General features: G+C 39.0%; 1 protein-coding gene across 1 annotated transcript in view; it reads left to right on the top strand.

Moving 5' to 3' along the window:
• The window catches only part of CWF19L2 (CWF19 like cell cycle control factor 2), a 159,673-nt gene that overhangs the window by 72,950 nt on the left and 69,655 nt on the right, over positions 1-17,068 (top strand). The window contains exons 11-12 of the mRNA XM_029956562.1: positions 6,080-6,176; positions 7,782-7,874. Of these exons, the coding sequence (XP_029812422.1) occupies positions 6,080-6,176; positions 7,782-7,874 (190 nt within the window). The remainder of the gene's footprint in view (positions 1-6,079; positions 6,177-7,781; positions 7,875-17,068) is intronic.

Raw genomic sequence — 17,068 nt, 5'->3', positions numbered from 1 at the left:
CTTGTAGAATTTATTATGAGTCTTTTTTAGGTGTTTATACCTATACTTTTATTTTTCATACCTCTCTATTAGTAGGCAGGGATCTGTTGACATATTGACCCTTGAAATTGAAATAAATTACATTTACAATATAATAAAAATAATGTGTACCTAAGAATTGAATTGGGAAAAAGTTACTGAAAAATATTTTCCATACGAAACAGTCCAGTAACTGACCGACAATACCTCCACGTTCAGCAGCACGTAAACGGTGGTCATGTTCTGCTCACGTGAATGCAGTGTCCCTACTGGTCTTCCTAATTGGTTTTTAAAATGTAGATTGAAGGAACTTGAGAACAAACACATGTTCCTTTCTAATGGTGCTTTACCTGATATTTCTGATGTTGGTAAAACATTTTAGGTTTCTTAGTCTGAGTGCAGGATGTTTTCTCTTTCACTGTGATGAGAAGAAATGGTTCTTATTGAATGTCTGCAGATATTAATGTCTTTTTTTTTTAATTCACATGCTGTCTACTGAAAGACTTGCTCCCTCCCTACCCCCCAAAGGGAATTTGCTTTTTAGAAATAATTGCTTGTTAGGTCAAGTTTTGTTTTGAAGGTCTGTGTATGTATTTTGCTATTACCCGCTCAGAATGTATGTTGAAAATGCAAGTTAATTTCAGTAGAGTATGAGGAAAGGTACTAATTCAGGAAAACTAGAAATATCATAGATACATCCTTGATATGTGAGGTTATAACAGGCTTTTCAGCTTAAACATTTTTTAAATCACTCCTCTTTGAGGGTTTGAAAAACAACTATTGAAGTACAATTGACGTGTAGTAAGCTGCACATAGATAGAAATGTACAGTCTCGTAAGTTTATTCTAACAAAACCATTATCGCCCAGTTTCCTCTATAATTCTCTCATACCTCTCCCCACACCCTTACAAACCTCCTAGATTTCACTCATCTGCTTTCTTTAATTATAGACTAGTTTGCATTTTCTGGAGTTTTATGTAAGTGGGATCATATGTTATGCACTCTTTTTTTTTTGTCTGGCTTTCACTTTGCATAATTATTTTGAGCTTTATCCATATTGTTGCAATAATTCATTCCTTTTTATTGATGGGTGGTAGTTTGTCATTGCTAGATATAACACTATTTTTCCATTCACCTGTTGGTGGACATTTAGGATGTTTTCAGTTTTAACTATTTATAAAGCTGCTTGAGATATTCATGTACAGAACTTTGTGTGGATGTATGTGTCCTTTTCCCTTGGGTGAATACCTAGGGGAGGAATGGCTAGATCATGTGCTAATTATATCTCTAAACTTTAAGAAACTGCCAGATGGTTTACCGAGTGGTTGTATCACTTTACGTAGATTCAAGATCATTGATTTGAGCTCTTTCTTCTTTTCTAATATAAACATTTAGAGCTATAACTTCTCCCTAAATAATGCTTTAGTAGCATTTTATAAATTCTGATTTGTTTATATATGTATATTTTTATATTTCTTTAATGCATATTTTTGAGAGAGAGAGAGAGACAGAGTGTGAGTTGGAGGTGGAACAGAGAGAGAGGGAGACACAGAATCTAAAGCAGGCTCCAGGCTCTGAGCTGGCATCACAGAGCCCGATGCGGGGCTTGAACTCACAAACTGTGAGATCATGACCTTAGGTGAAGTCAGACATTTAACCGACTGAGTGACCCAGGCACCCTGTTATGTTTATATTTTTATTCAGTTTGAAATACTTTTAAATTTCTCTTTGATTCTTTTCTGGACCATGGGTTATTTCCAGATATGCTATTCAGTTTCCAAACAGTTGAGGATTTCCCAGAGATCTTTGTTAATGATTTCTAATTTAATTTCATTGGGGTTAGAGAACACAGTTTGTATGACTTGAATCCCTTTACATTTATTGAGACTTCCTTTATGGCTCAGAATATGGTCTATCTTGGTAAATGCTGGCATGCACAAGAAAGAATATGTATTCTCTGACTGGGTAGAGTAATCTTTGTCCAATAGGTCATGGTAGTTGATGGTGTTATTCAAGTCTTCCATTTTTTTTTCCATATAGTTTATTGCCAAGTTGGTTTCCATATAACACCCAGTGCTCTTCCCCAAAGTGCCCCCTTCCATGACCATCATCCCCCTTCCCCGGTCCTCCTCTCTCTTCAGCCCTCAGTTCGTTTTCAGTATTCAAGAGTCTCTCATGATTTGCTTCCTCTCCCTGACTCTTTTTCCCCCTTCCCCTCCCCATGGTCCTCTGTTAGGTTTCTCCCCATGGTCCTCTGTTAGGTTTCTCCTGTTAGACCTATGAGTTAAAACATGTGGTATCTCTCCTTCTCCACCTGACGTATTTCGCTTAGCATGACACCCTCGAGGTCCATCCACTTTGCTACAAATGGCCATATTTCATTCTTTCTCATTGCCATGGAGTATTCCATTGTATATATAAACCACATCTTCTTGATCCATTCATCCATTGATGGACATTTAGGCTCTTTCCATGCTTTGGCTATTGTTGACATTGCTGCTATGAACATTGGGGTACATGTGCTCCTATGCATCAGCACTTCTGTATCCCTTGGGTAAATCCCTAGCAGTGCTATTGCTGGGTCATAAGGGAGTTGTTCTATGGATAGTGTTTTGAGGAACCTCCACACTGTTTTCCAGAGCGGCTGCACCAGGTTACATTCCCACCAACAGTGCAGGAGGGTGCCCGTCTCTCCACACCCTCGCCAGCACCTATAGTCTCTTGATGTGTTCATTTTAGCCACTCTGACTGGTGTGAGGTGGTATCTCAGGGTGGTTTTTGATTTGTGTTTCCCTGATGATGAGTGATGCTGAGCATCGTTTCATGTGCCTGTAGGCCATCTGGATGTCCTCCATATTCTTGAAAAATTTATTAAGTATCGAGAGTGGGTTCTTAAAATCTGCAGCCATAATTGTAGATCAGGCTCTTTTTCTGGTAATTCTGTCAGTTTTTGGTTTGTGTGTTTTGAAGCTGTCTTACATTAGGGATTCTTCTGTGCTCCTGATGGGAGTGACTTCTTTTTCCTCTGAAATGAAAAAGCTTTCTTCGTCCCTGATAATTTTTATTGCTCTGTAATCTAATTTGTTTGCTGTCAAAGAAGACACTTCACCTTTCTTTTGACTAGTGTAAAATATGATGTAGCTTTTCCCCCCTTTATGTATGACATATTTGTTTTTATGGTATGTTTCTTGTCATTGAGTTGTGCTTTGTCATCTGATAATTTTACCTCACCTATTCAGACCATTTATATATAATGTGATATAATAAGGTTTAAATCTATAATTTTGCTCTTTGTTTTCTACTTGTCCTGTGTGTTCTTTGTTCCCCTTTTCCTCTTTATGTGACTTATTTTAATTAAAAAAAACTTTTTAATGTTCATTTATTTTTGAGAAACAGACAGAGCGTGAGCAGAGGAGGGACAGAGAGAGGGAGACACGGAATCTGAAGTAGGGTCAGGCTCCCAGCCGTCCACACAGAGTGCGACACGGGGCTCAGACTTGCAAACCGCGAGATCATGACTTGAGCCAAAGTCAGCAGCTTAACTGATTGAGCCACCCAGGCGCCCCTTTATGTGACTTATTTTAGATTGCGTGTTTTTATGATTCTGTTTCATTTCTCTTGTTGTAATTTTTTAGGTATTTTGTGTTTGTTTTTGTTTTTTTCTAGATTTGATAGTATACATCTTTAACTTCTCCAACTTCTGGTGAAACTATGTCACTATTTACAAGAGTTTATTTACATTTATTCCCTCCAGTCCTTTCTGTTAGTGTTGTCATACATTTTACTTCTCTTTGTCATAAACCTCTCATATATTGTTACTAGTTTTGTTTAAATAATTATTTTAGGGAGATTTATGTAATAAGAAAAAATATTCTATATTTACCCTTGTAGTCATCATTTCTGTTGCTCTTCCTTCCTTTGGGTTGATCCATACATGAGTCTGGTATAATTTTTCTTCTGCCTGAAGGCTTTTCTTTAACATCCTTTCAGCTCTTTGGCTGAAAGAGTTTTCATTTTAATGTGCTTTTGAAAGATACCTTCACATGGTATAGAATTCTTGGTTGATAATTTAAAGTACTTTGGAGATGTTAGCTTTTCTTTTCTTGCTCAGATTGTTTCTGATGAGAAATCTGCGGTCACACTTATCTTTGTTTCTGTGTGTCTAAGTCGTTCTCTCTTTCATCCCCCCTCTGGCTGCTTTAAGAATGTTCTCTTTATTACTAATTTTGAGCAATTTGATTATGATGTGCCTGGGTATAGGTTGGTTTTTTTTTAATGTAGTTTTTTTTTGTGCTTGAGGTTTTCTAAAATTTTTGGTTTTGTAAGTTTTTTAGTTTTCAGCAAGTTTGCAAAAGTTGGCCTTTGTTTCTTTGGCTCCCATTTCATTTGGGGACTCCAGTGACATGAATAGTAGGGTATTTAAGGTTATGGCATAGTTCTCTGATGCTCTTTTTGTTTTTTTAGATCCTTTTTTGTGTATGATTTATTTTGCATAGCTTTTAATGTTTTTTTTTTTAAATGTTTATTTATTTCTTTTTGAGAGAGAGAGACAGAGACAGAGGCTCAGAGCCCAGCATGGGTCCCAAACTCAACAACCGTGAGATCACGACCTGAGCCGAGATCAAGAGTCACGCAACTGACTGAGCCACCCAGATGCCCTTAGTTTATAGTATTTTAATTTCACTAATTTTTCCTTGGCAGTTTAATCTTCCATGAATCCTATCTAGTGTATTTTTTTTTTTTGGTAATCTGAGACACTATAGTGTTCAACTGTAGACATTCAGTTCTGTTCTATTTCATGTCTTATTTGTTTTTAACTTTTCAAACATGTGGAATGCAATTACAATAATAACTTTTAATGCCCTTATCTGCTGTTTCTTACATCTGAGTCAGTTCTGGGTTGATTTTGATTGACAGCTATTTCTCCTAATTGTAGGTCTTATTTTTCTGCATCTTTGCACATCTGGTCATCTTTGGACACTAGATGCTATGAATTTTCCTTGTTGAGCGTTGAGTATTTTTGCATTCCTGTAAATATTCTTGAGCTTTGCCCTGGGGGAATATGATTAAGTTGATTGGAAACTCTTTGCTCCTTTAGACTTTTGCTTTTAACATTGGTTTCTAGAGCTTATTATTCCCAGTAATGGAGCAGATCTTTAATGCTCTCCCCAGGGCTTTCTGAGTTAGGAGCGCCCCTCGTCTGGCTGGGAAATCAGGTGACACCGCTCCCAGAGGTTCTGGAGATGCTCCTCTGCTCTTTGGGTTGGTGCCTTCTCTGACTGCAGGTAGTTTCTTGCTAAATACTCACGGGGAACTCTTCAGTTTTTTGCACTTCTCTCACTGCAGCTTTCTTCTCTCTGGCTGACTTGGAGTTCTAGAATCTTAGCTGTGTCTCCTCTCTAAGGAGTGCGTCAGGCTAGCCTACGTCCCTTCCCTTACTTTCTCAAGGAAGTAAGCCGGGACAACTTTTCATGTGCCAGGCATCTAACCTTGGCTGGAAATTTCTCTGCTCTTCAGGGAGTCTAGGTTTGGCCCATGACCTTAGTCATAAACTAGTTTTTGTTCTCTGACTAATTTAGCGTTTGTGTTGCAAAAAGAACACATGCTCATTGTTTTTATTCTTTGAATGCAGTTAGATATGTCACTTCCTGTTTACAGTTTCTTAGATTATCAATAATTTATCACACCCAGCTGTGTAGAACTATGGCCTGACTCATAGTGTTTTAGTTTTCTTTTGTTTGCTTCCTTTTTAGGAGTATGGGAATATTAGTAAAGAGTAGTTGACATGTTATTTATCTCATTCTTACTGAGACTTTGGTCAGTTATTACCATAACCACTGTATGCCCTAGTGGCATTGTAACAGAGAACCTTAAACTGTTGTTTTTCAGTGGAATATTGAACCTCTGTTTTTTGTTTTGTTTATTTTTTAAGGTTTTAGAATCATGATCTCTTGGTGCTGAATATTTTCTTGAGGTCCACTAAAGTCACATTTGAGTCTTGATGTTGTTAGTTGCAATGTCCCTCTATCTCACATGCTCTTAATCTGTCCTGTTCAAACAGAGGCGGTCCTGAAGATGATTCCGTCCACGTCTTGAGTGTTGATGAGAAGAACAAACTGGGAGCCAGGATTATCAAGGCCGAGATGATGGGAAATACGGTACGTTTTCTGGTGTGTTCCTCGGAGAAGAGGAGTTAACTCTTTAACTTCCTACCAGTAATTGTAGAAGTTTCTTCACAATGTTGGTTGTAGCACAGTTTGAAAACTGCTGCTTATTGATTCTTTAATGAAGTTCTCGAACATTCCTAAAACTTGTACTGGCCACTTCTCAATAAATTGTCTACTTTTTCTCTCAGATCTCTGAAGTTTAAGATCCTGGGGCATGACATGTTCCTTAAAATTTCCTTTCTACTTTACAATTCTAGTGTAGCATATTTGAGGGAAATAAAGATGTCATTTGTGTTCTTTCCCTTTTTTTGTCACATATTATTGAGAGCATATATTGCTTTCTTAAACTCCCTTACTTAGGAAAGTAACAAATGAGCTCCTAAAAAAAGATGGCTAATTCATGTGGTCATATTTTAATGCAGTATGTCTGTGCCTGATAAGGGTTTGATGCATTGTATAGATTCGCCCATTTACATAATAATGTTATCATTTAAGACTGACTGACCTGAGAACTGAATAAAAAATACGGATGATTTGGTGTGAGCTACACCTGTCTCCCTTTATTATTTCTGTATTCTAGCATCAGATTTCTGCTATACTAATGCATGTGACATCATACATGACAGAGGAGCAAATCCAGACAGCTTTGCATGAGGTGACCGAATGGATTTCCTCCTGGTCATATGCGTGTGCTGATCTCAAGACCAAATATAAGTGATCTTTGTCTGCCTTTCATTTTGTTGTACTGTCAGTAGGGCACTGTTTGGTAGAATGAAAGTGACCAAACAACGTGCTTTTATTTTTATTAGTTTGTGTGTCTAATAAAAGGGATATCTTGCACCTGCTGCTCTTTCTCATTGAATCTGGTCCTTGGTAACACTGAACTTCGGCTCAACCCCGAAATTGAATAGGAGAGATAGCCCACCAGGAAATAATAGCAGGAAAATAAAGTTTGAGTATTGAAAGTGCAAAGGAATTGGTTTACACTAGTGAAAGAGAGTTCACCAAGTTAGGATGTTAATTTACGTTGTAAGAAGTGTCCCTTTGGTCACGGAGCCACTGTGGGGAGAGAACACTGCTTTCTGCCTGTTCATATGCTTTTGTTTATTTTACATGTCACTTGTTCTCTGTACATTTCTATAAACTTCCAAGAGTAAAAATGAAATATATTCAGAGTTCTTATTTAAGTTACTTAACAATGAAGATGGTAATATGTTAAATTTCATTATGGCTTTCTTGTTATAGTAACTGGAATTTTGAATATTGGATGGATATAGTATCCAAAGAATTAAAGTATGTCATTCTTAAGGTTATGTATTTTCCCCATACTTCTGTCTCTCCCCTAGAATATATGTCCTTTTGATTGTTTACCGTCAAAGCATAAATAGATGCTACAGACATTTGAGATGTGTGTGACTGAGATGAATTCATTAAAAAGCAGTCCACTAGGCTGTGAGTTGCTACATGAATTTGGGTCACTGCTGCACGGGTGTTCACTCTGCTCTGTGCACTCTGTGTGGACATTTGAAGTACTCTTCCCTGACGAATTAAGTGAGCTATTTATGACATTCGTGTTTCTTGTCTTTCCCTCTGAAGGAATTAGCCGAACAACTTAAAGCCCAACTCGAAAAGGCGAATAGATTCAAAGAAACTGTAACGCAGATGCCCTCCAAACACTCTGGGGTGGAGGTGAGTGAGAAAGTCTGTCCGCATGCCCCTAGTCCTGGGCAGTGCCACTACTTTAACGTAGGATGTTTCTGCATCTGCGTCAGTGTGTTTGTATGTGCGTGTGCTTGTTTGCTTGCTTTAAAAATTGATTTTTATATATATTTTCTTATGTTCCATCACTGTGTCCCAGTGGAAAAAAGAGAGACCCAGTTTTATTTTGGATTGTGCCATTTACTGTTAGACTTCATACAAATCTCACTGGCCCTTAATTCTTTACGTAAAGAATGAGAGACTTGAATTTGATATCTGCTTCGTATAAAACAAATTATTTTGTTCCAGGATTCATTCAGCTGTCTATTTGTGAGCAAAACAGATGGGAACAGCTGCCTGCTTGGGGTTTCATCTGGGTAGGGAGAATCGGTACACAACAAAAATAATAAAATGTGTAGCATATTGCAAAGTGGTACATCCTATGGCAGGCCGGGGGGCATCCTGAGTGCCCAGTGCTGATGGCTTCGGGTACACAGGCTGTTACTGAGCACGTGACACTGACGCAGAGGCTTGCCACGAAACAGCACATCTGTGTATCTGAGTGAAGAGCTCTCTGGGCAGGAGGAGCAGGGGGTTTAAGGCCCAACGTTGAGACCATGTCTTCTGTGGGGGGAAGTGCAAGGAGCCCAGTGTTGCTGGAGCGGAATGAACGGAAGGGAGGTGGTGGAAGATCCAGGCTGGAGAGGCCATGGGAGGCCAGACCACGTGAAGCTTGAGAGTCAGGGTCAGGGAGCAGGTTTTAGTTCTGGGTGAGATGGCATTCAAGGGTTTTCAGCGGAAGGTGTATTTTGATGAGACCCTCCTGGCTTCCTTGTTAAGGGTGGGCTGAAGGATCATGAGGGCAGGCTCTGGAGGCTAGTTAAGGCTCTGGCAGTAATACAAAGAACGGAGGTAGCTTTGACCCAGACTGTAGCTAAGGAGACAGAAGCGGTTAGGTTTTTATACGCATAAATATTTCCTGTATGTTTTGTGAGAGGAGATCGGACAGAATTTTTTTTCCTTTTTGCACAAATTAATTTTTTTAAATTTATTTTTTAAACTTAGAACCAAGTTAGTTAACATATAGTGCAACAGTGATTTCAAGAGTAGATTTTTTAATGCCCCTTACCCATTTAGCCCATCTTCCCTCCCACGTCTCCAGTAACCCTCTGTGTGTTCTCCGTATTTAAGTCTCTTATGTTCTCTCTCCATCCCTGTTTGTATATTCTTTTTACTTCCCTCCCTTATGTTCATCTGTTTTGTATCTTAAAGTCCTCATATAAGTGAAGTCATATGATATCTTTCTCTGACTAATTTCACTTAGCATAATGCCCTCTAATTCCATCCATGTAGTTGCAAAAGGCAAGATTTCATTCTTTTTGATTGCTAAGTAATATTCCATTGTGTACGTATGTGTGTGTATATATATATATACACACACATCACATCATCTTTATCCATTCATCTGTTGATGGGCATTTGAACTCTTTCCACACTTTGGCTATTGTCAGTAGCACTGCTGTAAACATTGGGGTGCATGTGTCCCTTCGAAACAGCACACCTGCATCCCTTGGATAAATGCCTGGTAGTGCAATTGCTGGGTCATAGGGTAGTTCTAGTTGTAATTTTTTGAGGAGTCTCCATACTGTTGTTTAGAGTGGCTGCCCCAGTTTGCATTCCCACCAGCAGTTCTAAAGAGACCCTCTGTCTCCACATCCTCACCAACATCTGCTGTTGCCCGAGTTGTTAATGTAGCCATTCTGACGGGTGTGAGGTGGTATCTCACTGTGGTTTAGATTTTTATTTCCCTGATGATGAATGATGTTGAACATTTTTTCATGTGTCGGTTGGCCATCTGGATGTCTTCTTCGGAGAAATATCTATTTATGTCTTTTCCCCATTTCTTCACTGGATTATTTGTTTTTTTTGGGTGTTGAGTTTGATAAGTTCTTTATAGATTTTAGATACTAGTCCTTTATCAGTTGTTTGCAAATATTTTCTCCCATTCTGTCAGTTACCTTTTAGTTTTGTTGATTGCTTCCTTCACTGTGCAGTAGCTTTTTATTTTGATGGGGTCCCACCATTTTTGCTTTTGTTTCCCTTGTGTCTGGAGACATGTTAAGTAAGAAGTTGCTGTGGCCGAGGTCAAAGAGGTTGTTGCCTGCTTTCTCCTCTAGGATTTTGATAGCTTCCTGTCTTATGTTTATGTCTTTCATCCATTTTGAGTTTCTTTTTGTATGTGGTATAACAAGGTGGTCCAGGTTCATTTTGTTGCATGTCACTGTCCAGTTTTCCCAGCACCATATGCTGAAGAGACTGTCTTTATTCCATTGGATGTTCTTTCCTGTTTTGTCAAAGATTAGTTGGCCATACGTTTATGGGTCCATTTCTGGGTCCTCTGTTCTGTTCCATTGATCTACGTGTCTGTTTTTGTGCCAGTACCATACTGTCTTGATGATTACAGCTTTGTAATACAGCTTAAATTCTGGGATTGTGGTGCCTCCTGCTTTGGTTTTCTTTTCAAGATTGCTTGGGCTATTCTGGGTCTTTTCTGTTTCCATATAAATTCTAGGATTGAATGTTCTAGCTCTGTGAAGACTGCAGGTGTTATTTTGATAGGGATTGCATTGAATATGTAGATTGCTCTGGGTAGTATTGACATTTTAACAATATTTGTTCTTCCTACCCAGGAGCATGGAATATTTTTGCATTTTTTTGTGTCTTCTTTAATTTCTTTCATGAGCTTTCTATAGTTTTCAGTGTATAGATTTTTCACCTCTTTGTTTAGATTTATTCCTAGGTATTTTATGGTTTCTGGTACAATTGTAAATGGGATCGATTCCTTAACTTCTCTTTCTGTTGCTTCATTGTTGGTATAAAGGAATGCAACTGATTTCTGTGCATTGATTTTATATCCTGCGACTTTGCAGAATTCATAGATCAGTTCTAGCAGTTTTTTGATGGAATCTTTTGGGTTTTCCATGTGGCGTATCCTGTCATCTGCAAAGAGTGAAAGTTTGAACTCCTCCTGGCCGATGTGGATGCTTTTTATTTCTTTGTGTTGTCTGAATGCTGAGGCTAAGATGTCCAATACTCTGTTGGATAACAGTGGCAAGAGTGGACATTCCTGTCTTGTTCCTGACCTTAGGGGGAAGCTCTCAGATTTTCCCCATTGATGATATTAGTGTTGGCTTTTATATATATGGCTTTTAAGATCTCAAGATATGATCCTTCTGTCCCTACTTTCTTGAGAGTTTTTTATCAAGAAACGATGCTCTGTTTCATCAGATGCTTTCTCTGCATCTATTGAGAGGATCAGGTGGTTCTTGTCCTTCTTCTTTTGCATATATTGAGCTGGCCCTGCATCCTACATAGAAATCCCACTTGGTTGTGGTGAATAATTTTTTTAATGTGTTGTTGGATCCACTTGGCTATTACCTTGCTGATGGACAGGATTTTTATCATGGTTTGGATGGGGTCGGGGGATGTAGGAGATACACCGAGGAGGCAAAGTCACTTCAAAGGTTTTGCCTGAGCAGCTGGAAGAACACAGCGGCCATTCTTGGGGTTGTAGAAAGAGGAGTATGTTTGGGGGCGAAGGGTACAAGTTGTCTTTTAGGTATATTGTGTTTGGGTGTCTTTTAGATGTGGGGCAAGCAGAGATGTCAGCTAGGGACGTTGATGTTGGGAATTGAGGGAAGCCTGAGCTGGAGATGGAAACTCCTTACATAGAGACAGTATTTAAATCTTCTTTTTTTAATAGTTTATTGTCAAATTGGTTTCCATACAACACCCAGTGCTCTTCCCCACAAGTGCCCTCCTCCATCACCACCACCTCTTTTCCCCCTTATAGTATTTAAATCTTGATGCCGCTTAAAATCAGCCCAGGAGTAAATGTAGGTAGAAAAGACTGAAGAGCTGAATTGGTATATTACAGTGCTGAGAGGATTATAATGAGGTTTATAAGTGATTTTTTTTAATGTTTATTTTATTTTTGTGAGAGAGAGAGAGAGACAGACCATGAGCAGGGGAGAGGCAGAGAGAGAAGGAGACACAGAATCAGAAACAGGCTCCAGACTCTGAGCTTTAAGCACAGAGCCCAACGCGGGGCTTGAACTCATGAATCATGAGATCATGACCTGAGCTGAAGTCAGACGCTTAACTGACCGAGCCACCCAGGTGCCCGTGTAAGTGATTTTAAAGGACTCTCCTCAGAAATTAACTTAATGTCATTTAATGTCAGTATGCGAGATGAGAATATATAAAGTCAAGTTCCATAGAATTTTCTTCAAGCTAACATTATTGATGATTTAGATAATAGTATGTATAGAGAGTATGTTTGTGAAATTAGCTGTCTTTAGTACTTTGTATTAGCTCATGTTTTAAAAGATTTTTTTAAATGTTTATTTTTTTGAGAAAGAGAGAGCTTGCCAGGGAGGGGCAGAAAGAGAAGGAGAAAGAAATCCCAAGCAGGCTGTGCACTGTCAGTGTAGAGCCCGATGCGGGGCTCAAACTCATGAACTGTGAGATCGTGACCTGAGCTGAAACCAAGAGTCAAGACATTTAACCAACTAAGCCACCCAGATGCCTTGCTAGCTCATGTTTTAAAAAGTGGTTAAGGGATGCCTGGGTGGTTAGGTTGGTTAAATGTCCAGCTTTGGCTCAGGCCATGACCTCACGATTCGTGGGTTCAAGCCCTGTGTCAGGCTCTATGCTGACAGCTAGCTCAGAGTCAGGAGCCTGCTTCGAGTTTTGTATCTCCCTCTCTCTTTGACCCTCCCCTGCTCGTGCTGTCTCTCTCTGTCTCTCAAAAATAAATAAAAAACGCTAAAAATTTTTAAAAAAGTGGTTAAGTTAGAATTTCTTACACAGATTAAGGAGTTGACCTTTCATGTGGTTTCTTTGTGCTAATACTAAGTACTAGATCTTCCCACAGTGTGGCCTTCGCGGAATAGCCCCATTTTCCAGCCTCACCTCCAAGGCTCTCTCATCCATAACATACATGTCTCTTGGACATTTATATGTGCTCTTAATTATCCATGCCAGACACCACCCTCTTGAGCCGCTTTTCACCTTGTCTTTACCTCCTTCATGAAGTGTTTTTTTCTCAGCCTCTGGAAAAGTTGTAACCTATTCTTCTTGTTTTGAAACTTCAAAGACCCTTGAAGTATTCTCTGTGGAATTTATCTTTTCAAATGGTATATATTTGTATTCTTGTCATCACCCTGTGATCTATGCCTGTTTCTTTCCTGACACTTGTCACTTTATATGAAAGGGTTCAACTCTGTGGCTGGACTTCAGGGGATTCTTGAAATTGAAAGCAATTCAACTGAAAAAATAGAAGCAGATCTCCTTTGGGAATAACGTTTTTTCCTACTGGTTTAAGCATGTCATACATGGACTGGCAGACTACACCTCATCCCTTGAGCACGTACTTTATAATATTCCTGATGTCTGTGATTTTTAGCTCTTCCTGGCTTTTGAGCAGTGGGGCTCATAACTCAGGGGAATAGAATCCAAAGTTGTATTCATAGTTGTACACAAAGTTGTGTTTCTGTTTCTGAACTCTTTTGGAAACTGAGTAGCCTTGAAGCTTTATATAGAAGGATTTTTACTCCAAGGATTTTTTGAGCACAGAGAAGAATGTTCATCTTTTCTGCGGAGACGGTGGGCTTGCGGACACTTTGCCTGGCGTACGTGTGCAGCAGCCTTCTGCCCACAGCTTTGCAGGGATTCGCTGCTGCCAGTGGTCGCTGAGTCTCTCAGGGCCGGGGCCTTGACTTCTCGGCCTTTTGGAGTAGTTGTGTTAAGAAATGACAGTTGAATGCAAAGTTGTTTACAAGCTCACAGGAACTTCCTGACGTTTTAGAGGCAAATCCTGAAATGCTTCTGATAAAAATTTTGCTTTTTGAGAGAAGAGAAAATTCCATTCATAGAACAGGGAGGAAAGCTTGCTTGCTTGCATTTTTTCTTTCTTTCATTCTTCTCTTTTTCTTTTCTTTCTTAGAGATAGAGAGTAAGCATAGCATGCACGAGCAAGAGAGGGGCAGAGAGGGAGAGATGGAGGGAGAGAGAATCCCAAGCAGAATCCAAGATCTGTGCTGTCAGCACAAAGCCCGATATAGGGCTCAATCTCACAAACTGTGAGATCATGATCTGAACCCAAATCAAGAGTTGGATACTCAACTGACTGAGTCACTTGGGTGCCCCAGGAGGAAAGCTTTCATTGCATGGTTTATTTGTTAGAAATATTGGGCTGTATGAACAAGGTCAGTCTTGTATTTCAACAATCTATGAATATTATTTTAGCTTTAGTGAAAAACCATCAGCACTTGTAATTATTAGTTTGCTTATTTCTCTTCCCTTTTAGAGGGTGAACTATTCATTATTTAGGACACAGACTGTTTCATTTCATATTTAGTGCCTTGGGTAGTACATGGTGTTTGCAGACAGCCAAGAAGTACTTGAAATATTTGTTGTATGAATGTCTTTGATTTATTTAATCGCTTAGAGTTTTCTATTGTAAATCTTTTTTTAAAAATGTTTTTTTAACATTAATTTTTGAGAGAGAGAGAGACTGTAAGTGAAGAAGGGGCAGAGAGAGAGAAAGACAGTATCCGAAGCAAGCTCCAGGCCTTGAGCTATCAGCACAGAGCTTGATGCGGGGCTTGAGCCCACGAGCGGTTAAGATCGTGACCTGAGCTGAAGTTGGATGCTAAACTGACTGAGCCACCCAGGTGCCCCTTCTGTTATAAATCTTAAGAATGATCCGTGAACTTCAAATTCCTCTGGTCTGGCCTTCCCAAGAGTATAGATTCCTTAGTGAAACAGTAACCGAGCTGCGCAGTATCTCCATGTAACTTGTGCTTGGACACTGAGTGATGGATTTTGGAAGACCACCAGTTCTCTGTCAGGACAGATTGAATGCTAAGTCTTTAATGTAATAGATCCTAATCTGCCTTTCTTGAACTTCTACCTGTTAATAATCCTTCACTGCAATCACATCATGGACACATTTAATCTAAGGGAGTTCAGCTTTAGTTTTTGTCAGAGTTGTTTGTTTTTTACAGTAGTTCATGAAATCCAGTTCCCCATTTGTGAGATAATGGAATAGTCATCGTGTGATAGGCCAGTGGCTTTACAGTTTTGCTTGCACAGCTGGCGAAAATAAAAAAGAAATACATTATAATAGTCCCAGGGCAGCTGCGTGAGGAGGGTTTCATAGACATTCTCTTTAAAGCAATTGAGGAATTAATGGAAGGCCTTAAAGGGCCGCTGAGAATTATTAAATTCATTTGTGGCATTTTTACATAAAGTCAGGCACTTGCCTGGTGACTTAAACTATTTCCAAGAGTAGTTTGACCGTAGTTGGCCTTAACACTGTCTTTTGACGCTGCTTCTGAGTATGTTGGGAGTCTGCTGTCGTAGAGTTGCTGGGATTCCCGGAATGTGTGCGCCTGGACTGTTTGTCTGTGTCTTGGCTTCCCAGCCTTTGCACTGGATCCTCGTAGACAGAGTTAAAACAATTAATTACAAGGTTAAGATAAGTATTGTATTGATGCTTTGCCTTTCACTTTTTTTCTTACAAGAGTGAGATACCTTAATTGATTGTTTTCAAAATTTTGATATGTAACAGATAAGAAGAGATAAGGAAGATTTTACTAGCAATGTTAACAAGTGCGATTTAAAATATCTGTATAAAACTTCATTCCCAAAACATGGCATCTATACTTGTTCCAAATGCCCATGGAATATTTACAAAAATTAATTTTACTTAGGCAAAATGTTGATAAAGCCCCAAAGTAGAAGATTTATAACTAAGCTTATATTTTCTAACCACAATGCAATGAAGTTGGGCTTTATCAACTATATATTTTCTCATTAAATCGATAAAAAATTTAAAACCTCATTTAAAATTTTTGGGTTATAGAAATACTAAAAATTGAATATATACGTTTTTATTTTTAAATTTTATTTATTTATTTATTTTTAAATTTACATTCAAGTTAGTTAGCCTATAGTGCAATGAAGATTTCAGGATAGAATCCAGTGATTCATCCCCTATGAATAACACCCAGTGCTCATCCCAACAAGTGTCTTTCTTTTTAAATTTTTCCCCTGTTATTTATTTATTTATTTATTTATTTATTTATTTATTTATTTTGAGAGACAGAGAGAGACAGCACAAGCAGGGGAGGGTCAGAATCTGAAACAGGCTCCAGGCTCTGAGCTAGCTGTCAGCATAGAACCCGACGCAGGGCTCGAACCCACGAACCATGAGATCGTGACCTGAGCCGAAGCCGGACACTTAACTGACTGAGCCAGCCAGGCGCCCCAACAAGTGTCTTTCTTAATGCCCCTGATCCATTTAGTCCCTCTCCCCACCCACAACCCCTGCAGCAAACCTCAGTTGTACTCTGTATTAGAGTCTTTTATGTTTTGTCCCCTTCCTTGTTTTCATATTATTTTTGCTTTTCTTCCCTTAAGTTCATGTTTTCTATCTTAAATTCAACATATGAGTAAAGTCATATGATATTTGTCTTTCTCTAATTTTCCTTAGCATAATACCCTCCAGTTCCATTCACATAGTTGCAAATAGCTGCCTTTCATTTTTGAGCAGTGAACATTGACCTTTCTTCAACAAATACCTTTCACCTCCTTCTTTGTAGAAATCACATGTGTTCTCAGTTTTCTGAATCAGATATTTTAAATCTAAAATAAACACTGAGGCCTTGCACTTATTCCACAACTTACCACGTTACATTACCACGGGTGTACTTTCCTAGGTAATTTAGCCTTCCCTGCCACAGAATAGGAGCACGGAGATGTCCTCTCCCTTTGTCACCTGGCTGGTGTCCTCCCTCACCACGCAAAGCAGGGCAGCTTTGTACCCAGTCCTACCTCCTTTTTACCCTCCCTAAGCTACCTGTCATTTCTGTGCTCTACACCTAAAAGTATCATCTGTGCATTACCACGGGGCGTATTTTTTAAAATAAACTATTACTGAAGAGCAAACATTTTAAGCTAAATTAAAGGCAGACAATTTCAATCTTATTTTTGTGTACGGTGTAAGAAAGTGGTCTAGTTTCATTCTTCTACATGTTGCTGTCCAGTTTTCCCAGCACCACCTGCTAAAGAGGCAGTCTTTTCTCCATTGGATACTCTTTCCTGCTTTGTCAAAAATT

The sequence above is a fragment of the Suricata suricatta genome, chromosome 11 (assembly GCF_006229205.1).
Source record: "Suricata suricatta isolate VVHF042 chromosome 11, meerkat_22Aug2017_6uvM2_HiC, whole genome shotgun sequence".
NCBI lineage: Eukaryota > Metazoa > Chordata > Mammalia > Carnivora > Herpestidae > Suricata > Suricata suricatta.
This window is presented reverse-complemented; position numbering and strand designations above follow the sequence as displayed.